Below are 27497 nucleotides of genomic sequence, written 5' to 3'. Positions count from 1 at the left end.
CACCTTCATTGTCATTCTCCTCCATTTCCGTGGGGGTTCCGCTGGCCTCTTCCCCCAGCCCTCCCAAAGTTACGGTAGAACCCCTGTGAAACTGTGTTTCATGTTAATGTTGAGCTCCCTGCAGCAGAGTTGGGGAGTGGTGGACAGCCCTCTGTTGAACTGTGCAAGCCCTTCCGTGCTGGACTTTCTTACCCCGTTTTGAGCAGTTTCCCATTTTCTCCATAGGGTGAATTCCCCCCCTCCCAAATCCTTTCATGGGGTGAAACTCTCTTCTGTGGGTGAATGCCCTCCCGATGAAACTCCCTCAGGCTGATTCTCCCCTCAGGATGAAACTTGCCCCCATGATATTATAATTGCAGGCACTAGAGTCAGAACAGCAGAGAATTTGTTATCCACCTGGTGAAGCTCGCATCAGCCTACCGAAAAACTGGACTGGCCAATCAAAAACCAGACAAGTACCAATTCGAGGTCATAACCTCATTCATGAACAACTGGTGACAGTTTTTAATAAACAATATGAAGAATACATTACTTGACAGGTACAGTATATTGAGTATCTAGCACAGTAAATCAGATTGCAATACATCCTTAAAATGAGTTTGCGATGAACCCTGAGATTAGGATAATCTCTTAAATTGAGATTGGGGTAATTCACTAAGCGATGAGTTTGGGGTCAAGAATTAAACAATGAGATTGGGATAAACCCTCAGATTGGGGAACGCACTTAAAATTATGAGTTTGGGGTTAATTCTTAACCTGATATAGGGGTAAATTCCATGAGATTAGAGATTGGGATTTACCCCTTAAACTGAGATTGTTAACCTGATATTAGGGTAAACTCTTAAACTGATATTGGAGTAAACTTTTAAACAACGAGTTTGGGGTGAACACTTAAACCTTGAGATTGGGGCAAAATCTTTAACTGAGATTGAGGTACACCCTTAAATGATGAGTTTGGAGTAAAGACTTCAACTGATATTAGGCTAAATGCACAAACCCTGTGTTAGGGGTAAACCTATAAACTCTGAGATCATGTAATTTCTGTGCTACTGGGTAAACCCTTAAATCCTGAGATTGGAGTAAACCCTTTCATCTTGCAACTGAGGTAGATCATTAAACTGAAATTGTTACCAGTTTAAATCCTGTGGTTGGAAACTTTGAGAGTGAGATATGGATAAATCAAAAGCCCGGGAGTCGGGGCAACGCCTCGCCCGGGGGTCGGGGCAACGCCTCGCCCGGGGGTCGGGGCAACGCCTCCCCCGGGGGTCGGGGCAACGCCTCGCCCGGGGGTCGGGGCAACGCCTCGCCCGGGGGTCGGGGCAACGCCTCCCCCGGGGGTCGGGGCAACGCCTCGCCCGGGGGTCGGGGCAACGCCTCGCCCGGGGGTCGGGGCAACGCCTCGCCCGGGGGTCGGGGCAACGCCTCGCCCGGGGGTCGGGGCAACGCCTCCCCCGGGGGTCGGGGCAACGCCTCGCCCGGGGGTCGGGGCAACGCCTCCCCCGGGGGTCGGGGCAACGCCTCGCCCGGGGGTCGGGGCAACGCCTCCCCCGGGGGTCGGGGCAACGCCTCGCCCGGGGGTCGGGGCAACGCCTCCCCCGGGGGTCGGGGCAACGCCTCCCCCGGGGGTCGGGGCAACGCCTCCCCCGGGGGTCGGGGCAACGCCTCGCCCGGGGGTCGGGGCAACGCCTCGCCCGGGGGTCGGGGCAACGCCTCCCCCGGGGGTCGGGGCAACGCCTCGCCCGGGGGTCGGGGCAACGCCTCCCCCGGGGGTCGGGGCAACGCCTCGCCCGGGGGTCGGGGCAACGCCTCGCCCGGGGGTCGGGGCAACGCCTCCCCCGGGGGTCGGGGCAACGCCTCCCCCGGGGGTCGGGGCAACGCCTCGCCCGGGGGTCGGGGCAACGCCTCGCCCGGGGGTCGGGGCAACGCCTCGCCCGGGGGTCGGGGCAACGCCTCCCCCGGGGGTCGGGGCAACGCCTCCCCCGGAGGTCAGGGTAACATCTCACTCTGAGCAGTAGGAAAACTCTTATAACCTTGAGACAGAGGTAAAGCCTTGAACCTTGTGACCCAGGTACCCCATTAAACCAAGATCGGGGTACATCTTAAATCCTTAAATTGGGCTTTGCCCTTAAAGCTGAAACTAAGGTAAATCCTCAAAACACAGAGATGCAAGAAGTGAGCTCTAATCTTCTTCTGTGCTACATGTTGTGTTAAGGAACATAGCAGTATGACATTCTGTATAAAGCCATATAGAAGAAAGCACGTACAATAACAGCGCAGTTGCACACCTGTTCAGCACTGAGCATCCTCTTTGTAAATCAGCAGTGCAACACTTACGATATCAAGGTAAGTGATTGCAAGCGTGCTCCATTATTTTCTTGATGGCCAACCAGGTCTCCTCAGCTGTGGGAACGATCTGATTCCATGGAAGCATGAAGCCATATTGACCTTCATCGCGCAACTCAAAAGCGTACGAGTACTTAATACCCTGGTTATAGCTCCAGTCTATACTGTTCCCGCTGCTCTCATCTGAAGATGGGAAGAAAGGTTATACATGTGATAATCACGCAGAGTCTAAATCCAATCAGCATAAAAACACTGAAAAATTCAATTAACCGCTTAAATCTTGCCGTGACAAATAATTTTTATTGATTACAAGCAGGTATCCCGTGGCACTGCTCATGTGGATCATATGCTGTTTTATAAGGCGAGCAGCATCATATCATAATGTAACATTGACAATGATGTGGAGATGCCGGTGATGGACTGGGGTTGACAAATGTAAGGAATTTTACAACACCAGGTTATAGTCCAACTGTTTTATTTGAAAGCTTGTGATTTTCAAATAAAACAGTTGGACTATAACCTGGTGTTGTAAGATTCCTTACATTTAACATTGACAAGTTAGAGCTGTGTTCAAGGGGACCCTTTAAGTCTGACTGCTGCAAGTAAGCATGGCCTGAGGTCAGTCAGAGCTTAATTGTCATTTGGTCAGTTCACAGATTGAAAGATGTTTGTAAGTTTCCTGCCACTGGTTAGAAAAACAAAACACCCTGAAACGACTGTCTTTCTTTCCCCGTTTTATATTCCACGGGGTGGCGGATGCCCTCAAAACTGGGGCAAATTTTCCGAGTTTGTGCCCGGAACCCCGGATGGAAAACAGTGGACTGAGCAGGCCCAAATTTCCAATATTTTTTATGAAGAACGAGATATAACGATGGGTAATGATGGGTGTAACATTATACAAACTATTTTTGTCCATGATTAGCACTAATCTGAGATTGATCCTTTCCGAAAATGGGTTGAAGAAAATTAGTCAAAAGTTTAAAAAAAAACTTTTTGTTTTTTAAAGGGCCAGTCAGGGAACAACTCCTGGAGAATTAATGGGAGAGGAAATAATCGAAAAGAGAGTATTTTACTTTGGATCAGAACTGCGGAGCGAGGTTAGAGGGAAAGATTTAAAGTAACAGTGCAGCAGTGAGGTGTAAATCAAATGTAGTTCGACTTGGGGAAGTGGAGAAAGAGAACAATGGGAGAAAAGGGAAGAGCGGAGCTTTGGCACGTTTATTTATCCTTTAACTGGTGCTCTTATTCAGTGCAGGAAATTTGTGCTGCTGGTTGTCCGTGTGCATGCAGTGTCCTGCCAGCAGAGGGTATGCGTGTGCAAGGAGGCTTTCAGGCTGCGACCTGGTGAGTATTTACTGCAGGTGTTGCTCGGGGTCAGGGCTGCACAGTCGGTCAGTGAAATGACACCTACGCAGTGGTAATAGCACATCCTTCATCACTTTGTCAAACGTTTCGATATTACCTATAACGCCGATGCCTTTTCACGACCGTACCTGTGCAGATTTAACACCATTGTCGAGTAAAACGTAGGGGCCCCCTCCCAAAACCGAGCCTTTACATGGGGGCTCCCCCGCAAGGCAAACAATGCCCCTGTTTAAACTAGTGACTGTCTTGAAGGACCGAAGAGGAGATAAGGAAATGCAACTCCTGCTGGCTTCATAAAAACTAAGAGAGTAACAGATGATTCATCGCAGATTTTTTAAATATATAGGTTCAGACACAACCACCTACTTGCATTCATACGCCAACTTTAACATAAGCAAACGCCCCGAGGTGCCTCGCAGGTGCGTAATCAAAAAACAAAATGGATGCTGAGCCAAAGAAGGGCAGAGGGTCAAAAGCTTGGCCGATGAGATGGGTTTTAAGGAAGGTCTGAGAAAGGCCCTGAGGTGGAAGGGTTTAGGGAGGAAACCCCACGGCATGAGGCGGCTGTGATGCGGCAAAGAGTTGAGGGGATGCACAAAAGACCCAAGTCAGCGGAACGGAGAGGTCGGGCATTGCGGGAGGGTCGTAGGGGCGGAGGAAGGTTACAGAGATTGGGGAGGGGTGGGGGGGGCGGAGGAAGGTTACAGAGATTGGGGAGGGGTGGGGTGGGGGGCGAGGCCGCGGAGATACTTAAACACCAGGATGAGAAGTGTTGGGCCACCGGGAGCCAACGTGGGACAGCAAGGGCAGGATTAAAAATACTTCACATGTTCACAACAGAGAATGTTAATTCAATGACATTTTTGAGACAGGGTTCAGAAAAGGTTTACGGACATACAGAAAAAAAACACACGAGAAAGACGGACAGAGAAAGACCAGCGGGTCCATCGTCCCATTCTAAGCATCAGGACCCTCGGCGCTCCCCACCCACCAACATTTTGCTGTTTGTGGGATCTTGCTGTGCTCAAATTGGCGACCACGTTTCCTACATTACAATAGTGACTGTACTTCATTGGCTGTAAAGCGCTTTGGGGCATCCTGAGGTCATGAAAGGTGCTATATAAATGCAAGTTCTTTTTTTTAAACCACAGTGAAAACTGCACGTGTGTTTATGGTGATCTTGTATTAAAAAGCTGGTAGGGTGGAGTTAATAGTCTCAGAAACTGCAGTAAATGTCACACCATTTCCAATAATACTTGGAAAGCTTTGCTTTCATTGGGTGCTGATGTGATGCAGATGTTCTGTGATGTGGTTACAGATGCTGGGGACGAGGAGAGACCTGTTTATCGGTAAGGAAGAGGCAACACTCCTCATCTGGCTCCACCGAGTTGTGCCTCCCTGGGGTAGTAAGGAATTTCCTCGATTTTTATTTATCCACAAAAGTAGCTGTCTGCAAAACTGGGCTAATAAACTTCCTGCCATTTAATTAACGGGCCCATTAGCTGCTTGAGAAACGTTGAAGAATTAGAAATTACATCTGCGGCTCGATTGGCTGAATTTTTCTCCTGCTCACTAACAAAAAAAAACATTGTACCAAATCACCCGTTTGAAAACCGCGTGTTCCCCAGCAGCTCATAAATAACGAGAAAAGAGGTGGGAAAGAAAGAGCTCCTCATTCTCATCCCTTCCCACCTACTCCAACTCCCCATTTCAGAGTCTGGAGAATGCCCCTCCCTCCCCCCCGGATCATGTCCCCCTATACCTGTATCTTGCACCTTTTCTCTTATGTTGGTTTTGACTGCATTACCCACACACAAAGCCGCACGTGTCAAAATTGCAACAGGACCATCCAAATGTTTGTCTGAGTACAATGTGACCCATTGACCACCACGGTGTCACAGTAAGTTACTTACTGATAGTTTGTATGATGCTTCCGTGTGAATACCGAGTGCCGTACAGAGAGGCCAGAGCTTCAGTTGCCTCACTGGCCAGAGTATCCTGCAGCAGGGAGAGGTCACAGAAATCATCAGAACTCAGCAAAGTGGAGGTTTGTTTTCAGGATGAACTTGGAGCTCAGAACAACATCTACCCGAGTTGGTCAAATCGCATCTACTTGGCAGCCGTGGCTCAGCGGGCAGCACTCTCGCCTCCTGTCTCACAGAAGGTCGTGGGTTCAAACCCCACTCCGGGCACTTGAGCGCCTAATCCAGGCCGACACTCCCACTGCACCACTGAGGGAGTGCTGCACTGTCGGAGGTGCTGTCTCTCTCGGATGAGACGTTAAACCGAGGCCTCAGGTGGACGTAAAAGATCTCACAGGGAGCAGGGGGGAGTTCTCCCCGGTGTCCTGGCCAACATTTATCCCTCGACCAACATCACTAAAAGCAGATTATCTGGTCGCGGTTTGTGGGATCTTTCTGTGCACAAATTGGCTGCTGCGTTTCCTACATTACAACAATGGCCACACTTCAAAAGTACTTCATTGGATGTCGTGAAAGACTCGATATAAAATGCAAGTCTTCCTTTTGAAAATTCAGTTTGGTGGACTAACCCATTGTCGACTGCAGTACATACACACCGACCAACGCTTATAAGGACAAGGTGGGGGGGGGAGCACAATTTCCTTTAAATACGGTTAAAAAGCAAAGTCTCGTACCAATTCTTCGATGTTTTCCGGGGGTTCTTCGGTATATCCGTACGGATACAGCAGGAGCTGCAGGTAGTTGTGGAGTGTAATGAAAGCCGTGAAGTTGCCATGCCTCCCGATGAAATCGACAATGGCTTTCACCTCGGGTTCTGAATTCACGTGAGGCCCACAGTACCTCTCCGAGCAAGCAACTCTGCTGCTGCCACGGCCTGCCAATCATAAAACCTGCCTTTATTAGCCGGGCACCGAGCTGTTTACCAGTCTGTCCACCTGGCATCCAAGACTGCAATAGTTATCTGATCCCATGCACCGTCCGACTAGGTTACACCCAAACCTGTGCTGATTCACACAGCTGTAGTGGGATTGTTTTCAGGGGTTCCAGAGACTGCTTCAATATTTAACGTTGGGTCCTAGACTTCCCCAATGTTTACAGGGGAGTCCAGAATCTCTGGCAATATTTACAGAGGATCAAGGGACGTAATGACGTTAACCCTAACAATTAACCCACTGTTCCTCCCCTCCCTCTCATGCAGGGAGGACGTTCCCGATGGACGGGGAGTCCAGAACCAGGGGGTCACAGTCTCAGGATACGGGGTATGCCATTTAGAACCGAGATGAGGAGAGATTTCTTCACTCAGAGGGTGGTGAACCTGTGCAATTCTCTACCACAGAAGGCAGTGGAGGCCAAGTCATTAGATGTATTCAAGGAGATAGATATAATTCTTAATGCTAAAGGGATCAAGGGATATGGGGAAAAAGCGGGAACAGGGTACTGAGTTGGACGATCAGCCATGATCATTTTGAATGGCGGTAGCAGCCCCGAAGGGCCGAATGGCCAACTCTTGCTCCTATTTTCTATGTTTCTGTGGAGGTGCTGGTTCCCGTTGGGGTCTGGTTCCTATTGCTGTTCCAGCCTCCAGTCTCTTGCCTTTGTGGCCATCCTTCAGGTGTAAGCTAGGGAGCGAGTGTCGGCAGACTATTCCCCATCGAGAACATCACAGGAGACCCTGATCCGTGATGCCCTCCATCGTTGAATAACTCACTCCCTAGACTCACCAAAGGGCGAAACACGAAAGTGGTAAAGGCAGGAATTCTGACTCATTTTTGCATCCTCCTGATCCCAGGGACAGAGACCAATTGGATTATCCCTCCCTAGTCCTGATGGAGATCAGCTCATTAACCCAGATTGGAACTAAGCCTGGAATTTTCCTGGTTTCACACCGAGCACTGCATTAACTCACTAAGGCAATGGGCAGGACATTTACCCACAGAGTGAGAGAAAGCAAAAGAACAGCAGAAAGCCAGGAGTGTTACGCTGTGTGAGACACACTCCAGCCTGTGTGAGACACACTCCAGCCTGTGTGTTACCCTGTGTGAGACACACTCCAGCCTGTGTGTTATCCTGTGTGAGACACACTCCAGCCTGTGTGTTATCCTGTGTGAGACACACTCCAGCCTGTGTGTTATCCTGTGTGAGACACACTCCAGCCTGTGTGTTACCCTGTGTGAGACACACTCCAGCCTGTGTGTTACCCTGTGTGAGACACACTCCAGCCTGTGTGTGACTGTATTATCCTGTGTATAACAATTTAGCCTGTGTGTTACCTGGGAACAGGAGGAGGCCATTCAGCCCCTTGAACCTGTTCTGCAATTCAATTAGATCATGGGTGATCTGTGACACTCCAGTCTGCTTTATCATATAGTGAACAATATGCGGGGGTAATTTGATCACCTCTTTAAGCACATCAAGATCATGTAATATTATGCTGCCAAATATTGCAAAACAATATCAGAAACAATACCCCACCTCCAAAGTTGGCATCAAAATTCCTGTTTGCATCAACTCCAAAGCAATGCGACCCGGGCCTCTTGGACATGGTTTTCCGCCACATTCGGTTCTGGGATATACAGGGTGTCAGAATTAGTTCATTCAGTATCAGAAACCACACACACTGTACACTAAATATTATGGGTTAGCAGCACAATTAAATACCACAAATCTGGAAATACACAGCGGGTCCATCAGCATTTGGAAAGAGAAACAACGGGTCCATGAACTCCGGTTCTGGTCAAGGGTCAGTGACCTCTGGTTCTGGTCAAGGGTCAGTGACCTCTGGTTCTGGTCAAGGGTCAGTGACCTCCGGTTCTGGTCAAAGGTCTCCACTCATACCATTAAATGGTCATTTTCCAGATGTTGATGCTCCAGCTGTGTGTTTCTAGCATTTTCCGTTTTTAAACTAGTCGATCTCCCATTGCACTGCATGTGAGAAAAGATTGGATAGGCTGGGGTTGTTTTGTTTGGAACAGAGGAGGCTGAGGGAAGATTTAATTGGAGGTGTATAAAATTATGAGGGGCCTAGATAGAGTGGCTCGGGAGGGCCTATTTCCCTTAGCAGTGGGGTCAGTGACCAGGAGGCATAGATTTAAAGTAATCGGTAGAAAGATTAGAGGGGAGTTGAGGAGAAATGTTTTCACCCCAGAGGATGGTGGTGGTCTGGAACTCACTGCCTGAAAGGGTGGTAGAGGCAGAAACCCTCATCGCATTTAAAAAGTACTTGGATGTGCACTTGAAATGCTGTAACCTACAGGGCTACGGACAAAGAGCTGGAAAGTGGGATTAGGCTGGATGGCTCTTTTTTGGCCAGCACAGACACAATGGGCCGAATGGCCTCCTTCTGTGCCATAAATTTCTATGATTCTATGAGGAGCCAAAACAAAGAGTAGTGGGGTTCGAGGGCCGGGGGTTGTTGTACCATGATGCACAGATGTAATTCAGCCCCATTTGGAAGTCATACAGTCTTATTTCTAGATAATACTTCTTCAAACTCCCTCACCATCCTCTGTCCAGTGCTCTGTTCTGTTCAACCATCAGTTGGTCTTTTAAATCCATCACCAAAATTGCTTTCTTTCCACATCTCCAACATTGCCTACCTCTGCCTGTGCCTCACCCTCCGCTACTCCTGAACCCCTCAACCACGCTCTCATCATCTCGAGGACTGATTTCCCCAACTGTCTCCTTGTTGGCCTCCAAACACCTCAGCTAATTCAATACTCTGTGTGGCTTGTCTGCTGCCACACAAGGCCCGGTACCCCCATCATCCCAACATGGCCCAGCTCCCTGTGTCACAGCAAAACGATTTTGGGAATCCTTGAGGGGTGAAATTCAGTCTTGGGCGATTGCACAAAGAAAGCAATGGTGAATCGCCAGACTGTAACACTCCGCCCGATTTTACTTTCCTTTAGCTGCAAAACGGGCTGCCGATTCGCTATCGTCTGTTTGGTACAACCACTCAGGACAAATTTCAGCTCCCTCGTCTTTCATGGCCTCGTCCCATTCTACTTAGGGAGTCTCTTCCAGCCATACACCTCAGCCCACACCCTCTGATCTTCTGACTCTGAATTATTCTTGATCTCAGGTCCCTTTGCTCCATCCTCAGTAATTATGCCCCTACCCTCTGGAATTCCTTCCCTAAATCTCTCCGAATAGCTTCAGAGGCCTCCTAAAAAGACCTGCCAGTTCGACCATGCTTTTGACCTCACTCCCCTACCCCATGGTCTCATTTCCTGGTCAATGTCCTCCTCCCTCTGAGACATCTTTTTAAACTGACAGACAAGTTCCTCAGAAAGGAGTCTTTCCCTCCTCTCAACTCTTCCGCCAATTAAGAGACACCTGGCTTCACCCCGACTGTTGACTGTGAACGATTGGATCTGTAGTCTCCCTTGAGATTATACAACTTGAACATTAATAGGCTATGACCTCACCCTCGCCCTCTCCCCATCTCTGTAACCTCCTCCAGCCCTACAACCCTCCGAGATCTCTGCGCCCTTCCAATTCTGACCTCTCTCGCATCTCTGATTTCTTTCGCTCCACCACTGGCGGCCGTGCCTTCAGCCACCTAGGCCCTAAGCTCTGGAATTCCCTCCCTAAACCTCTCCGCCTCTCTCTGTTCCTTAAAACCCACCTCTTCATCCATCCTAATATCTCATGATGTGGATTTTGTTTGATAATAGCTCTTGTGAGGCACCTTGGGGACTTTTCACTACATTAAAGCCCCTACATAAATGCAAGTTATTGTTGTTGTTTTGAGGGAGGGAGCGGAGAGCAAAGATTAAAAGATTAGGGTAGAAACAGAATAGGTAAGGTTTGAAACCCTGACCTACTTACCTTGGTGCGAGTGTAAACATAACCGTCTGGGTTCACCATGATAGCCATGAAGATGTCCATTTTGTTCAGCAGTGATGTGACGGAGGGATCATTGCCATAGTCAGTAGCAATCTAACGATACAAACAGAAGAAGCACTGGATTCAGAATCAGGTGCCTGATTGTTTCTTGCACCTTTTACGCAGTTTGCCCCCCTGGCAAAATTAGGTTCATTCCCCACTTCTGCTGCTGTCTACAGATCAGATCTCAATGTGGACCACAAGGGAAAATTTATCTACCAGGTACCCATATTTACCAGCAGGAATTGGGGTGAGCTAAACCTTCAGGAATATGACAGAGTGACCTGGCAAGTGATGCAGCTTCTGAAATGCCCTCTTACCTTCTTCGCCAACCAGATTGCGATGGCAGGCGATATCCACTCACGGCCGTGGATGCCACTGTCGATCCATACAGCCGGACGCTTGTGTCCTGTGCTAAACTGTCCAGGTGAGAAAAACAGCACTGTTAAAGTCTCTATTCAACAGAACAACACAGGGTGAGCGTATCCCAGTACATGTTTAATGGTACTATTGGAGAAGTGGACAATGGTAGGTGTAAGTATAGATGTACCAGTTAGAATAGCCATAGTAAGCTTTTAAAATATATATCCACACATTAGCACTCACTCTGCAATGGCTCTGTGAGACTTCGAATGCTACAGAGAACGAATGAGCACTCGTGTGTCGAATATCCAAAGTGTAATAAACAGCCTAAGACATCAAAGGCACGCACAACAAATGGTGGCAGCTGACTTTAGCAATAAACAAGTATACGTGCCAACAGCATACACAAGAAACGTGATGACATATGGTACCCACATTTGTCCTGTGTCATTAAACCTATAAAATATAACACACTGCAGCTCCTGGGGGCTTTCAATTTAGTCTTGCTGAGGCTAGTGTAAGCAGTCAAGGTAACGTGCTTACGACCTCCTGATGGAGTCCTTGCTATGTGAGCATTGGTACCTATATCGCATATGCAGTGCATGTAAGGGGTTGTGTTTTATTATTTCATTGAACTTGATTTAATAAAGAGTATTACCCAGACATTTCAGTGTTTCCTAGGTCCTCGGACTTGTATTAGAGGTAAAGGACGTATGAAAATATCTTATAATACCTCAATATAAGGACGCTAGGGATAAATGACAATATCCTACATAAACCCAACAGTATGGGAGTTAGACCAGGGAGCTCGGAGCCTTTGCCTATGGATCCCATTTTTTTCTCCATTGAGAAACTAATGTGAAGAGACAGGGTTCAAAGTGCATAACACCACCAATGTTGACAAGAACAAGGGGACAAGGCAAATCAAGAATTAATGGTTATATAACAGCAAGTTTGTGTTTTAAAAATTGTTAGGCTGTTGGAGGAAGGGAAGACTGAGGAGCTCCATAGTCTTCAAGTCCTGGAGAAAGAATGAGTTAGAGTGGGAGATGGCTCTAGGGGCGGGGGCGGGGGGGGGGGGGGCTTTTCCACAGCTCACACTCCCGGAGGGGAGTGGCACTAACAGGAAATGCATCATGTGAAATTGCGGGTGCACACGAGTGGAGCGTAAACGCCGTTGGGCCGAATGGCCTGAGCTGTAGTTTCGACGTAACTTGATGTAACGCTGACAAATAGGGAAAGACAAGATTGGCCGCAATGGAGCGAGGCACAGGGTGCTAGAGGCGAGAGCGCGATCGCCAATCGGGCAAATTACTTCCGGTGCATCTGGAATCGACCTGGTACACCTGCGAGCAGCTGCCCATCATGTACTGACGGAGTGAAAACATTCCAGCAGTGCTCGCTGAGCTCGAGGGCTGGATTTTCCTCCACTTTCTCCCGCCTGAAATCGGGTCGCATAGCAACGGAAAAGGGGGCAAAATCAGGCGGTAAGGCGTGCCCAACCTGAGTGAGATTTCCCTTCCTCTGTCAGCGTCGAGTGCTCCCTGGTCAGCTGGAGCGTGGGTTAGATATGATTCACAGCTCCCTCAGCTCCACCAGTGTGCCTCAACCCCCACCCCCCCAAGCTCAGAGGATTAGCCCGCTTACAGCACCATGGAGCGATCTTCCATTTTCCCCTATCAGTCACCATTGCAGCCTGTCGGGGTGCGATTGATAATTTGCTTCTAATCAGTGCTGAGTTAAGCAGTTTTGTGCCTGGACCCACACGACTAGGCACAGGGTTGAGGCATTTCACGCGATTGAACAGCATTGAGTTACTGATTGAGCATCAGCACGCTGCCCTGAAACAGCGCAAGGTTCCGACGTGACGAGGAGACACTAAATGCCTCAATTTTCTTTGACCAACCTTCAGGACATGGAGTGCCCGACCTTGGAAACTTTTACCAATTTTAATTCTTCTGACTATTTGCGGGTTTTCCGCTGCAAGATTCTTCACCCATGTGTAAATCTGAGGTGGAAGCAATAACAGAGAGTGTGTAAATCACACCAGGGCAGGTCCCTCCCTGTATAACATCGTCATTGAGAACCATGCAAAAAAAAGTGTTCTTAAGAGAGTATTGTCCATTCCCTGGATGAGTTGATGAATGGATGGAGTGTTTGTCATGATGCAACATATGACACCTCTTACCTGACCCTCAAACGGAGCACTCCCTTATATTAGAGGGTAGGACAGTTATTTCCTGGCCCTTAGATGGGGTATCTCCCCCATAATCGAGGGTAGGCAGCTCTTTCCCCCCATAATCAAGGGTAGATAACTCATCCCCCCCTAATCGAGGGTCGGTAGCTCTTCCCCCCCTAATCGAGGGTAGATAACTCTTCCCCCCCATAATCGAGGGTAAGTAGCTCTTTCCTAGCCCTCAGATGAGGCATTCCCCAAACCGATCCAAATCTTCATTGTGCGCTGGGCTCCATCGTGGTACGTGGAGCCCCAGGGTGCAAACTCCTTGCATTTACCTTCATGAGGCCTTAAGCCGATGGCAGATTCACAGGCCCACATTCTCGTGGGTCTGGGCTGCTGTCGGTTCCCTGCAGGTCCCATTGTACACACTTAGGGGTGGGAAAATGAGTGCCTGTAGCCAGCCGCACTGTTCAATGATCCTTTGTTCTCAGCAGGAGAGCCAAGATCAAAGAGAGCGCAAGTCAGAAACAAGGCCACAACATCGTCACCCCGATTATCCGACCCGTGATCCCTTCGAACAAGAGACCCTTGGGAATGTAAGAGGACCAATGATGTGTTCCCTAGCTACCCACTCCATCCCCCACCCTGGCCATTGTCTGAGGCTGAACCGGACTGTTTCCAATCTCACCGTCCTATATGACCCTGAGCTGAGCTTCCGAGCCCATATTCTCCATCACCAAGACCGCCTACTTCCACCTCCGTAACATCACATGTCTCCATCCCTGCCTCAGCCCATCTGCTGCTGAAACCCTCATCCATGCCTTGTTACCGCCAGACTTGACTATTCCAATGTTCTCCTGGCCGGCCTCCCACCTTCCACCCTCCGTAAATTTGAGCTCATCCAATGCTCTGCTGCCCGTATCCTAACTCATACAACGTCTGTTCACCCATCACCCCTGTGCTTGCTGACCTACATTGGCTCCTAGTCTGGCAAAGCCTCGATTTCACAAATTCTCATCCTTGTGTTGAAATCCCTCCATGGCCTCGCCCCTCCCTATCTCTGTGACCTCCTCCAGCCCTACAACCCTCCGAGATCTCTGCGCTCCTCCAATTCTGGCCTCTTGAGCATCCCAGATTTCCCTAAGCTCTGGAATTCCCTCCCTAAACCTCTCCACCTCTCTCTCCTCCTTAAAGGCGCTCCTTCAAACCTACCTCTCTGACCAAGCTTTTGATCGCCTGTCCTAATATCTCAAACGGCTCGGGGTCAAATTTTATCTGATAACGCTCCCGTGAAGCACCTTGGGACGTTTTACTATATAAATGTAAGTTGTTGGTGTTGAACCAGTATAATTATCAGGACAGGCCTTGCGACATGATGCAGAACCCTGAGGGTAACACTTGCCCCCTTGACAGCATGCCCACCAGCACTGCAGGTTACCCGGTATCTCACCTCCTTCAATGTGTGGTACGACTTATAATTAAAGCTGTAGGTGCCGTTTTGTCTCAGCTCAGAAACCAACTGGCTCACGTTCTCTTCATCCACCAAAGTCTGAAAAACAAGGTTACACAGGAATTCAGTTCCAAAAAGAAAGCAAGCTGGCGAAATATCTGGGTTAATAATAATAACATTCAAATTTGTAGAGCGCCCTCTCCCACTATTACAGCTCTTGACACAACGAATTAGTTGTTGAAGTCCAGTGACTGTCGTTATGTAGGCAAACACGGCAGTCATTCTGTTCCAGACCTGTCCCACCAATGGACGATGAGGCGGATGAACGTCTGGTTGCATTGGTTGAAGGAGGGACGTTGGCCAGTGCACTGGGATAACTCTCTGTTCTTCTTCAAATAATGTCATGGGATCATGATAGGGTCGCCAACTCTGGTTGGATGCATTCCTGGAGGTTTCATCACATGACCTGCTGCCTCCAATCATCCCCACCCAGTCAAACAGCCTTTTTTCCCCCCCATCTCCAATATTTCTTACAACTAATAAACTAAAAGCGTTCAAAGAAAATGATTACAATTTTTTTTAATGCCCCTATGATTTTTCTCCCTGGAGTTGCTCGCAGCAGCATCCAGAAGATTAATCATTAATTCCTGGAGACTCCAGGACAATCCTGGAGGGTTGGCAACCCTAAATCATGAACGTCCACTCCAAACTCTGGAACAGGGAGACTGGGCTTCATCTGAAGGACGACACTTTCAACAACGCAGCACTCCGCAGTACTACACCCAAGTCCCAGCTTACATCATGCGTTCAAACCCTGGACTAGAGCACAAACCTTCAACGCTCTGACTGAGAGGTGAGAGTGCTAACAACTGAGCCAAGCTCTTACGGTTATGAAGAGGATTGAAGGTTAGGAGTAGAAGCAATGAAGGAAACAATCAAATACACTGTGGAGTATGTTCCTGTGCTGGTGGGATGGTTGTAAAGTAATTCATGGAATAAGGACATGAAATAGCATGGGACGAGAAGAAAAGATTCTCTATACCAGGAGTACAAAAGTGGAAAAGGACTTCTTTCAAGAGCTGTTTGTAGAGGATGAAAGTGATGAGAAAATGAGACTATATGAAGTATCTTAAGTATGGGAGTGCTGCACTGTTGGAAGTGCCATCTTTCAGATGAGACGTTAAACCAAGGCCCCATGTAAAAGATCCCATGGCATTATTTTGAAGAAGAGCAGGGGAGTCCTCCCCAGTATCCTGGCCAATATTTACCCCTCAACCATCAAAATCAAAAACAGATTGTCTGGTCATTATCCTATTGTTGTTTGTGGGACCTTGCTGTGCGCAAATTGGCTGCTGCATTTCTTACATTGCAACAGTGACTACACTTCAAAAAAAAAAGTACTTCATTGGCTGTGAAGCAGTTTGAGACATCCTGAAAGGCGCTATATTAATGCAAGTCTTTCTTTCTTTTATGGCCTCCAATGGCTCAATGGGTAAAGGTCCGGTGCTAGAGAGGCGGAAATAGATTAACCAGGGCCCCCTCTCCTGATCGCTATCCAGTGACCCCTGTTGGAAAGTGGGTTCGAGGTGGGGACAGGATTAAACTTAACCGTGCAGCTTTGTACAGTTACATAGTATGTAGGATGGCCGCTTGGGCAATGTACTGGAAGGCTGTAGAAAACCGGAGAGATAAATAAACACGGCAAGTAGTTAGTAACCATAGTAACACTTCGGTCCATCCAGCCCACATTATTGTGCATTTCTAAATCCTGAATCCCATTGATTGACAAGAACCTGTCCAGTTCCTTCTTGAAATCTATTAAGGTTTCTTATTCCACTTCTCGTGCTGGTAATCTGTTCCACATACTTCCCACCCTTTTCCCATTTTCTTTTGTTGTCCTTAAATGCATAGAATCAAAGCAGGAGGCCATTCAGCCCATCGTAATCCATGCCGGCTCTTTGAAAGAGCTATCTTATTAGCCCCACTCCCCTGCTCTTTCCCCTTAGCCCTGCAGATTTCTCCTTTTGAAGTATACATCCAACTCCCTTTTGAAATTTGTAAATTCGTTACATTCTGTACGCAGCAGAAAAAGCTTGTAAGGGATCCATTTGGTCCAAAACTTTCATCATTTTAAACACTTCTCTCATTCTTCTCCTTTCAAGAGAGGAAAGACCCAGGGTCGTTAATCTTCCCTCATATGTCATTCCCTTAAGTTCTGGGATCAGTGGTGGAGCTCTTCTCTGTAACTTCGCCAATAACTGAATATCCTTTTGGCAATCATAGGATCATATAGCACAGAAGGAGGCCAATCAGCCCATCGCACCTGTGCCGGCTCTTTGAAAGAGCTATTCAAATAGTCCCACTCCCCTAGTCTTTCCCCATAGCCCTGCAAATTTTTTCCTCTTCAAATATTTATCCAATTCCCTTTTGAAAGTCACTAATGAATCTGCTTCCACCGCCCTTTCAGGCAGTGCGTTCCAGATCATCATAACTCGCTGTTTAAAAAAAATTCTCATCTCCCCTCTGGTTCTTTTTTTCCAATTATTTTAAATCTGTGTCCTCTGGTTACCGACCCTGCTGCCAATGGAAGCAATTTCTCCCTATCTACTCTATCAAAACCCCTCATAATTTTGAACATCTCTAATAAAGCTCCCCTAAACCTTCTCTGCTTTTAGGAGAACAATCAACGGCATTACCATCGCCGAATCCCCCACCATCAACATCCTGGGGGTTACCATTGACCAGAAACTTAACTGGACCAGCCATATAAATACTGTGGCTACAAGAGCAGGTCAGAGGCTGGGTATTCTGTGGCGAGTGACTCACCTCCTGACTCCCCAAAGCCATTCCGCCATCTACAAGGCACAAGTCAGGAGTGTGATGGAATACTCTCCACTTGCCTGGATGAGTGCAGCTCCAACAACACTCAAGAAGCTCAACACTATCCAGGACAAAGCAGCCCGCTTGATTGGCACCCCATCCACCACCCTAAACATTCACTCCCTTCACCACCGGCGCATTGTGGCTGCAGTGTGCACCATCCACAGGATGCACCGCAGCAACTCGTCAAGGCTTCTTCGACAGCACCTCCCAAACCCGCGACCTCTACCACCTAGAAGGACAAGAGCAGCAGGCACATGGGAACAACACCACCTGCACGTTCCCCTCCAAGTCACACACCATCCCGACTTGGAAATATATCGCCGTTCCTTCATCATCGCTGGGTCAAAATCCTGGAACTCCCTTCCTAACAGCACTGTGGGAGAACCTTCACCACACGGACTGCAGCGGTTCAAGAAGGCGGCTCACCACCACCTTCTCAAGGGCAATTAGGGATGGGCAATAAATGCCGGCCTCGCCAGCGATGCCCACATCCCATGAACGAATAAAAAAAAAAGTAGGGAGACCAAAACTGCACGCAGTGCTCCAGATGTTTATTGACCCGTCCTTGCAGCTGCACTCGTTTGGAGTTTCACTACTTATCACAAGGCAGGGAGAGCCATTAAAGGGCAGTACTCCATCAGCTCACCTCTCCCCCCAACTCAATCATAAACTGACAACTCGCACAGCATGGGCAAGGAACTTGGAATATTCCCAGATTTACCTGTAGGTTCTTGATCATGATGGAATATGCGATGCCATTAGACTCCAGAAAGGCTTTGACAGCGCGCACGTGTCTGCCGGGGACTCGTAGATCGATCGGGAGTGCAGGTGTTGTAGGTTCTTTCCAGAAATCGAGCTGCAGAGGAGACAGAAATGGAGATTTCAGAGCTGCCTTTATCGTATAAAGTAGAACGTGAAGGTGTCAGCCTTGGCTCAGTGGGCAGCACTCTCGCCTCTGAGTCACAAGGTCGTGGGTTCACAATCCCACTCCACAGACTTGAGCACATAACCCAAGCCGACACTCCCCAGTGCCAGTGCCGAGGGAGTGCTGCACTGTCTGAGGTGCCGTCTTTCGGATGAGATGTTAAATTGAGGCCCCGTCTGCCCTCTCAGGTGGACTTAAACGATCCCATGACACTATTCAAAGAAGAGCAGGGGAGTTCTCCCCGGTGTCCTGGCCAATATTTATCCCTCAACCAACATAAATTTAATAGATTATCTGGTCATTATCACATTGCTGTTCATGGGGCCTTGCTGTGTGCAGATTGTTGTAATGTAGGAAACGCAGCAGCCAGTGAGTACACTTCAAAAGTACTTCATTGGCTGTAAAGCGCTTTGGTACAACCTGAGGTTGTGAAACGCGCTATATAAATGGAGGTCTTTCTTTCTAGGACGTGAACAGAGGGTAGAGAGGCTAAAAGTAACTGTTGAAGGATATGTAATGTCGGGTGTAAGACTGCAGGGGGTAGTCTGGGGTTTTGCTTCATTTACCTGTGGGGATGGGGAACAGGGAGAAACTTTGCAAAATCCTTCCTCAGGAGATATAATGGGGCAGAGTCCATGATGGGGTGGGTCGAAGATGGACAACGGAGGGAATGGGCAGAGTGAACTTTTCTCATTCCTTGCTTTCTAGGTGGTGAAATTCCTCCCGGCTTTGGAGTGAGTGCACCTGCTGAGAGTGGGTCAGGGTGCGGTCATTTTATGCATCAGCTTTAACGTAGCGGTCTCAAAGTTTGGCCCCTCCCATCCCCCCCACTCGCTACCACAAGGAGCGGTTGAGGCGAATAGCACAAATGCATTTGAAGGGACGCTAGATGAACACATGAGGGAGAAAGGAATAGAAGGCTATGCAGATAGGGTTAGATGAAGAGGGGTGGGAGGAGGCTCCTGTGGAGCATGAAAGCTGGCATAGACCAGTTGGGCCGAATGGCCTGTTTCTGTGCTGTAGACTCTATGTAAGTCTATGTAAAAATTGGTCCTAGGAGTAAGGCAGTTTAATGCATGCTATCTGACAGTTGGCTTGTCGAGCAATAATTAACAGTGAACATGCAGATTTACCCACAACCTGTCTTCCAGCCCACATCCCGTTAATGACCCCACCACAAAAGTAGGCACTAAGGCAAAGCAGAGAAAGCAAGCAAAGGCCCGGCATGGAGCAGGACAGGAGCCACAGTAAAGAACAACTCAATGGATTCAGTCCTCCCAGCAGCATGGGCGCACTTGGCTGGACGTGTTGGAGCAGCAGCAATGGCAAAGGAGAGCCAGGGAAGGGCAGGATTTATGGAAGCAAAGCCGCCTAGACTGGTTGCTACCCCAGGCCGTACGTTTAGCACAGGTCACCTCACCGAGAAGCCAGGTGTCCTGGCCTTACCTGCCCTTCCTGGCAGCCAGTTCCAGCCAAGATACCAAAACAACGGCTGCTCACGGACGCTCTCTGCTGTTACCAGACTGCCTGGTCCTCGATCGCAGAGAGCAGAACTTTTGAGAAACCCAAGTGAAGGGCCGCCCAGGCCCATCCTGCAAGGCACTGCCAAGGATCGGTGAGATAAACCGAGAAGCATCAGACGTGTGACGCCAAGCTTAGGGATTTTGACGGTTTTAGAAGGAAGGGAAGATTGGGTGAGATCGGAGGTCTAACAGTTTTGGGGCCTGACCACCCACAATGTCTGTAAATATGGATTTCTGGCTTGAGGCCCCAGACTCACCAAATGACGCGATGCCTTCGACACAGAAAACGTCACAGTTAAATAGCTTTTACCTTCAGATGCTCCAATTCCTCCAGGGACCTGATCAGAGCAAGCTGCTCCTGACTGCTGGCCCTGATCCGCAGCACCTGGTCACTAGGGGAAGGGGTTTTCGGGGGGAAAAAAAGGAATTACAGGTTATTTAAAACTGAAATGACAACACACATGAACATAGAAAACAAGAAGGGTGAGGAGGGAGCATGAGGCCCATCGAACGCAGGCCATGTCCTCTGGTTCTACTGTTCTGGACAAGGTGAAACAGCTTGTCATGGTCGACATTATTCAGTCCCTTTTATAATCCTAAAAACAGCAATCATGTCACCTCTCAACCTTCTCTTTTCCAGTGAGAACATGTCCAATTTAAACAAATCCAATGAAGCCGACACCGGGAAATATTAACCTATCGCTTTTCTGACGCTGATCGATCGTCTGTAAATTTCCTGCATTTTCTCTTCATGTTCAGATTTATGTTTTTTTCTTGTTAACTCACGTTACAAAAATGCTCCACGTTTGATAAGATCTTTGAGGATAACCTGGCCCCGTGTCCTAATTGGCTGATTGTGGTTGGGGAGGGGGGAGATGCTGAGGGGGGAGACCAAACGTCTCCAGGGAGAGGGAAATTCAGCAGACAAACCCTGCCAGACAACGCTCGGGAGACGGGAACCTTCCAGAAGACGATTACAGAATAGAATGTTTGCTACCACATCCGGGCCACGTGCGGGAAAAAGGCCCAAACTCGGAACAAACATCATAAGGGTATAAGAAATAGGAGCAGGCGTAGGCCATTTGGCCCCTCGAGCCTGCTCCGCCATTCAATCAGATCATGGCTGATCTTCAAACTCAACTCCACTTTCCTGCCCAATCCCCATATCCCTTAATTCCCTTAGTGTCCAAAAACCTATCGATCTCAGTCTTGAATAAACTCAACGACTGAACATCCACAGCCCTCTGGGGTCGAGAATTCCAAAGATTCACAACCCTCTGAGTGAAGAAACTTTTCCTCATCTCAGCCCTAAATGGCTGACCCCTTATTTTGAGACTATGAACCCTAGTTCTAGACTCTCCAGCCAGGGGAAGCAGCCTCTCAGCATCTACCCTGACAAGCTCTCTAAGAATTTTATATGTTTCAATGAGATCATCCCTCATTCGTCTAAACTCCAGAGAATCTCTCCTCATAGGTCAACCCCCTCATCCCAGGAATCAATCTAGTGAATCTTCATTGCACCCCCTCTAAGGTAAGTATATCCTTCCTTAGGTAAGGAGACCAAAACAGTACACAGTACTCCAGGTGTTGTCTCACCAGAGCCCTATATAATTGCAGCAAGACATCCTCAACTCAACTGAAGCTAACTGATACCATTTGCATAAAGCTAACTACATTTGCTTTGCCTGAAAATGCTTGCTGTATTTCTGTTGTACAAGGACACCCAAATCACCCCTGGTTACCAACATTTCTTAGTATTTCAACTTTAAAAAATATTCTGCTTTCTATTCTTCCTACTATAGTGAATAACCTCACATTTCCCCACATTATACTCCATCTGCCACCTTCTCGCCCACTCACTTAACCTGTCCCTATCCCTTTGCAGACTCTTTGTGTCCTCCTCACAGCTTACATTCCCACCTAGCTTTGTATCGTCATTAAACTTGGATACATTACACTCCGTCCCCTCAACTAAGTCATTGATACAGATTGTAAACAGCTGAGGCCCAAACACCGATCCCTGCGGCACCCCACTAGTTACAACCTGCCAACCCGAAAATGACTCATTTATTCCTACTCTCAGTTAAAAAAAAAAGAATAATTATAAAAATTATTTCAAACTAGCAAAGCATCTGCGACTTTTCAAGCCATTAAAATGATTTATTAGTTTGGGAAAGTAACAGGAATGTTATTCTCGCCGGCCGCATTGAAACATTTAACAGTTAAGTGTCATTCAGGCAATCAAGTCCAGTTCATCCACAGCCCATGTCTGATGATTCCATCTCCCCACCATCATCTGTAGATTCCCCCACTTTAAGAGGGGGCGATGCTCTTTCCCCACCTCTCCCGAAAAAACAGATCAAGCACTGCTGTTAATATCTCTCTAACCTTCAATCCACCTTCCCAACAGATATCGATGGTGCTCTTTTAAAAGGGGTCGGTTTGACCCGAAATTAATTCTTCTCTGGGAGCCTGTTCCACATCCACTAACCTGTCGGATGGGAGAAGGGGATATAAAGTTTTTTCTGATCTCTAACCTTGCTGGAGGCTCCTGAACGCTGTGCCTCGTCCCACACTGATTGTCCAACTTAAACCGCTGGTTTACTTGCACCTCGTCGATGCTCATTTTAATGATTTGGATCACATCTCTCCTCAGCCTCTTCATCTCCATCGAAAATACCTTTGGTCACTTGAGTCTTTCTTCATTCCTTTTTCCGAGTGAATACCCCCCTGTTTTAGCACCGTTAACCCATTTAAAATAGGGTGTTAATTGCTTGGAAAAAGGATTGGATGGTGGCCCTGGGAGCAGAAGCTGGGGGCGTGGTGGGGGGGACGGGACGAAGAGGAGGCCCCAGGAGCAGAGGCGGGGGAGGGGAGGAGGAGGCCCCGGAAGCAGATCAGCTGCCAACTATTTTAGCTCAGGAATGGTTCATGATCCAAGAAAGTTACTCACCCGACGAAGGTTTGCCGTCTGTAAGCAGCCACGAGGACGATGCTGAGAAAGAACCAGAGTTCCCTCATTTTCTGCGGAAATGAAGCACAGAAAGACAGTGTTAATCACCTTTTCATTTAAATACATTTCTTGACGGTAACCCGGGCACTGGTGGTGCTACGTGTTGTTGGGACATTTTCCATTTATCTGGGTTTCTTCAAAAGCAGAGGAATCTCCTTCGGTTTCTCAAGGAACAGAGTTTATAAAACCAACCCTCCCTCAGTTCCTGTCAAACTTCCTTGAGAGCACAGTGGGAAATTTTGAAGCTCATGGCGGCAAACTAGAAGCATCATCAGAGTACGGCGGGCAGGGGGGGGTGCTCCTTCAGATAGATCGGTGCTCGAAGGATATGCCGATAGAGTTAGATGAAGAGGGGAGGGAGGAGGCTCGTGCGGAGAATAAACACCGGCACAGACCTGTTGGGCCGAATGGCCTGTTTCTGTGCTGTACATTCTATGTAATTCTATGCAATGACACATTCTTCATTGTCCGTGGCCTAGAAATTGGATCTTGTCGAGCCTATTTGACACTGAGATGAGCTTCAGATCCGCTCCATCACCACGACCGCCTACTTCCACCTCCGTAACATCGCCCGTCTCCACCCCCTGCCTCAGCTCATCTGCTGCTGAAACCCTCATCCATGCCTTTGTTACCGCCAGACTTGACTATTCCAATGCTCTCCTGGCCGGCCTCCCATCTTCCACCCTCCGTAAACTTGAGCTCATCCAAACCTCTGCTGCCCGTATCCTAACTCGCACCAAGTCCCGTTCTCCCATCACCCCCTGTGCTCGCTGACTTACATTGGCTCCCAGTCCGGCAACGCCTCGATTTTAAAATTCTCATCCTTGTGTTCAAATCCCTCCATGGCCTCACCCCTCTCCCTATCTCCGTAACGTCCTCCAGCCCCACAACCCTCCGAGATCTCTGCTCCCCTCCAATTCTTGCCTCTTGCGCGTCCCAGATTTTAATCGCTCCACCATTGGCGGCCGTGCCTTCAGCTGCCTAGGCCCTAAGCTCTGGAATTCCCTCCCTAAACCTCTCCGCCTCTCTACCTCTCTCCCCTCCTTTCAGACGCTCCTTAAAACCTACCTCTTTGACCAAGCTTTTGGTCACCTGTCCTAATATCTCCTTATGTGGCACATGTCAAATTTTTGTTTGATAATCACTCCCGTGAAGCGCCTTGGGACGTTTTTACTACATTAAAGACGCTGTATAAATGCAAGTTGTTGTTGTTAAACAGGTGCAACGAGATCCAATTAGCATATGCTAACGGGGGGCCTAACAACTGTTTTAGGAGCCCTTTGGGAAATGGGGCTGCCCCAATGAGAGCAGAGGTCCAGCCCGCCCTGAGCAGGCTTTGCTGGCCCAGATCCAGCCGTCACCAGAAAGGGAAGTAAAAAAAAAATGTTTTTTTGGAGCTGGGAGATAGAAAGATCGTTCCCCTCGTCTCCACAACACTCCCAACGGCACAGATTATTTACAGGAGGCCCAATTCCGGGCCGGCCTCAGGTCTTCTCACTTGGGGCAACACCGGGCCTGGGCCTGAAAACGGGCCCAGGCCAATTTACACCTCATGACGTTTCATGAGAACAGAAATATGTAGCACCGAATCCATTATTCTGCAACTGAAGTGCAGCTGTGTGTGACTTAGCGCATCCCTTTAAGGCCATTTCCCCCTCCCTCCATGTCCTGTATTATTCACATTAGCTTTGCTTAATATTATTAATGTATAAGGGTGATACGGCGGTGCAATCTGCTGCTATATTAATGCTCAGTCCCACCACATGGTGCCAGATGCAGCCTGCCGCCCACATCACTGAGTCAGTGCTCGACCTCAGCTCAGAAAGAAAACCAGTCATTTTGCCCCTGGTTATTTTTGACCTTAATGATTTGGCCTCTCCCTCAAGCAGGAGTCAGGGATTTACAAGGAGCTGCCAATCTACAAAAACTTTCCCTATCAATCAGGCTCTAATTGAACTTATGACGTGCTTTGATTTGATGGAATTCTCTCCACTTGCCTGGATGGGAGCAGCTCAAGAAGCTCGACACCATCCAGGACAAGGCACCCCGTCCACCACCTTAAACATTCACTCCCTCCACCACCGGCGCACTGTGGCTGCAGTGTGTACCATCCACAGGCTTCTTCGACAGCACCTCCCAAACCTGCGACCTCTACCACCTAGAAGGACAAGGGCAGCAGGTGCATGTGAACAACACCACCTACAGGTTGAACACCATCCCGACTTGGAAATATATCGCCGTTCCTTCATCGTCGCTGGGTCAAAATCCTGGAACTCCCTTCCTAACAGCACTGTGGGAGAACCTTCACCACACGGACTGCAGCGGTTCAAGAAGGCGGCTCACCACCACCTTCTCAAGGGCTATTAGGGATGGGCAATAAATGCCGGCCTTGCCAGCGACGCCCACATGCCCCGAATGAATAAAACATTTTTTTAGATCACTTCCCGATTCAGAGCACTTCAACAGGGATGGGCCAGGGTTAGGCCCAGCTCCATTTTAGCAACTGAACATCGTAACCATGCTTCCCCCCACCAGACCCATGCATGCTCTCCACCACCTCCCCCCAGATCCGTGCATGCTCCCCCGCCCACAGACCCATGCATACTCCCCCACCCTCCAGACCCATGCATGCTCCCCCGCAACCCACAGACCCACGCATGCTCCCCCACACCCCCAGACCCACGCATGCTCCCCCGCACCCCCCAGACCCACTCATGCTCCCCCGCAACCCACAGACCCACGCATGCTCCCCCGCAACCCACAGACCCACGCATGCTCCCCCGCAGCCCCCAGACCCACGCATGTTCCCCCGCAGCCCACAGACCCACGCATGTTCCCCCGCAGCCCCCAGACCCACGCATGTTCCCCCGCAGCCCCCAGACCCACGCATGTTCCCCCGCAGTCCCCAGACCCACGCATACTCCCCCGCAGCCCCCCAGACCCTTGAATGCTCCCCCACCCACAGACCCATCTATGACCCCCCCACCCACAGACCCATGAATGCTCCCCCACCCACAGACCCATGCATGACCCCCCCACCCACAGACCCATGCATGACCCCCCCACCCACAGACCCATGCATGACCCCCCCACCCACAGACCCATGCATGACCCCCCCACCCACAGACCCATGTATGACCCCCCCACCCACAGACCCATGCATGACCCCCCCACCCACAGACCCATGTATGACCCCCCCACCCACAGACCCATGCATGACCCCCCCACCCACAGACCCATGCATGACCCCCCCACCCACAGACCCATGTATGACCCCCCCACCCACAGACCCATGCATGACCCCCCCACCCACAGACCCATGTATGACCACTCCCCCCCTCCCTAACCCCATGCTGCCCCCGGGCGACGCCACAAGAGATCAACCCCCCCCCACCAAAAAAATAAATAACCCCCCCTCCCTCCCTCCCAGTGCCGACACTATCGCATTGAGTTACTCACCTCAATCTCACAGGACTTTCACTCCCCGAAGATCTTCCTTCAACAGAGGAAAGTCGGGGGGTACTTTTGAGGGAGGGGGGGAAGCGTGAACCAAGCGAGTCCGGCAGCTGGAGCGGGAAGCCCGGCCTGACTATGGTGCAATTGCCCGTCTCACTGAACCGAAAGGCGGAATCTCCCAGCCGGGCTCGTGATGTTGTGGTTTGGGTTTTTTTTTTGTGAAGTTGGTCGCTGGTTTGCGGTAACACTGACCCCCGGCTCGGGGGGGATTGTTTGTTTGTTTGTTTGTTGTTTTCCGGGCAGAGCATCTGTTTTTATTTAGTGGAACTTTGGATGATTGAATTCCCTGTCAGACCGACGGTGAAGCGAGTCTGTGATTAAAACCAGACAAGCTCAGCACATCAGGCAACATCTGTGCAGAAAGAAACAGATAACATCGAAAACAAAGCAACTTTCACATCTTCCACTTCAGCTCTTTGACCTGAAACATTATCTCTGTTTCTTTCCCCACATGTGCTGCCTCACTTGCTGAGCTTCTCCAGCATTTGCTGTTTTTATTTCAGATTTCCAGCATCCGCAGTGTTTTGCTTCTGAGATCAGCCTGTGAGTGTGTTTTAATGATGTGGAGATGCCGGTGATGGACAGGGGTGGACAAATGTAAGGAATCTTACAACACCAGGTTATAGTCCAACAGTTTTATTTGAAAATCACAAGCTTTCGGAGGCTTTCTCCTTCGTCAGGTGTGTCTGACGAAGGACGAAAGCTTGTGATTTTCAAATAAAACTGTTGGACTATAACCTGGTGTTGTAAGATTCCTCACATGTGTGTTTTAATGTAGACTACAGGGCGTTACAACATGGTGGGGCTGGAGACAACAGCAACAGGGCTGTCTCATAAATCTAACCTGGCTATATAAAGGTTCAGAGGAACTTTGCCGTGGCAAGTTACGGGATTTTTGCACACTGCAGCTGTGCTAGTTCAACCAGTGGTGGTTTACTCTGTGCTTGGACTTCTGTATATAAAAGGGGCAGCAAGTCCAGGGAGGTAACATTGTCCAGGAGAGAGTCTTACATCCAGGCATGGAGGCTGGTGTCAGCCTGGCTCAGCTGCCAGTGGTGCTCTTGTGTG

At 49.1% G+C, this 27497-nt stretch overlaps 1 protein-coding gene across 2 annotated transcripts; it reads right to left on the bottom strand.

Moving 5' to 3' along the window:
* Positions 1–480: 480 nt before the first annotated feature.
* Positions 481–26737, bottom strand: LOC137341737 (carboxypeptidase A1-like). 2 transcript variants are annotated; one of them, XM_068005188.1, is made up of 12 exons: positions 26373–26735; positions 22854–22924; positions 20211–20292; positions 18174–18308; positions 14570–14668; positions 12847–12948; positions 10898–10996; positions 10521–10631; positions 8163–8253; positions 6365–6564; positions 5622–5706; positions 481–2526 (listed from the first exon to the last, which is right to left on the bottom strand). In XM_068005188.1, the coding sequence occupies exons 2-12, from the start codon at positions 22919–22921 to the stop codon at positions 2339–2341; spliced, it is 1260 nt and encodes a 419-aa protein (XP_067861289.1). In that variant the 5' UTR covers positions 22922–22924; positions 26373–26735; the 3' UTR covers positions 481–2338. The 2 variants fall into 2 exon arrangements, with proteins under 2 accessions (XP_067861289.1, XP_067861290.1); XM_068005189.1 differs by lacking the exon at positions 12847–12948 and having other exon boundaries at positions 26373–26737.
* Positions 26738–27497: the final 760 nt, after the last annotated feature.

The sequence above is a fragment of the Heptranchias perlo genome, chromosome 24, assembly GCF_035084215.1.
Source record: "Heptranchias perlo isolate sHepPer1 chromosome 24, sHepPer1.hap1, whole genome shotgun sequence".
Lineage (NCBI taxonomy): Eukaryota > Metazoa > Chordata > Chondrichthyes > Hexanchiformes > Hexanchidae > Heptranchias > Heptranchias perlo.
Note: the sequence above shows the minus strand (reverse complement) of the source record. Positions and strands in the feature narration are given on the sequence as shown.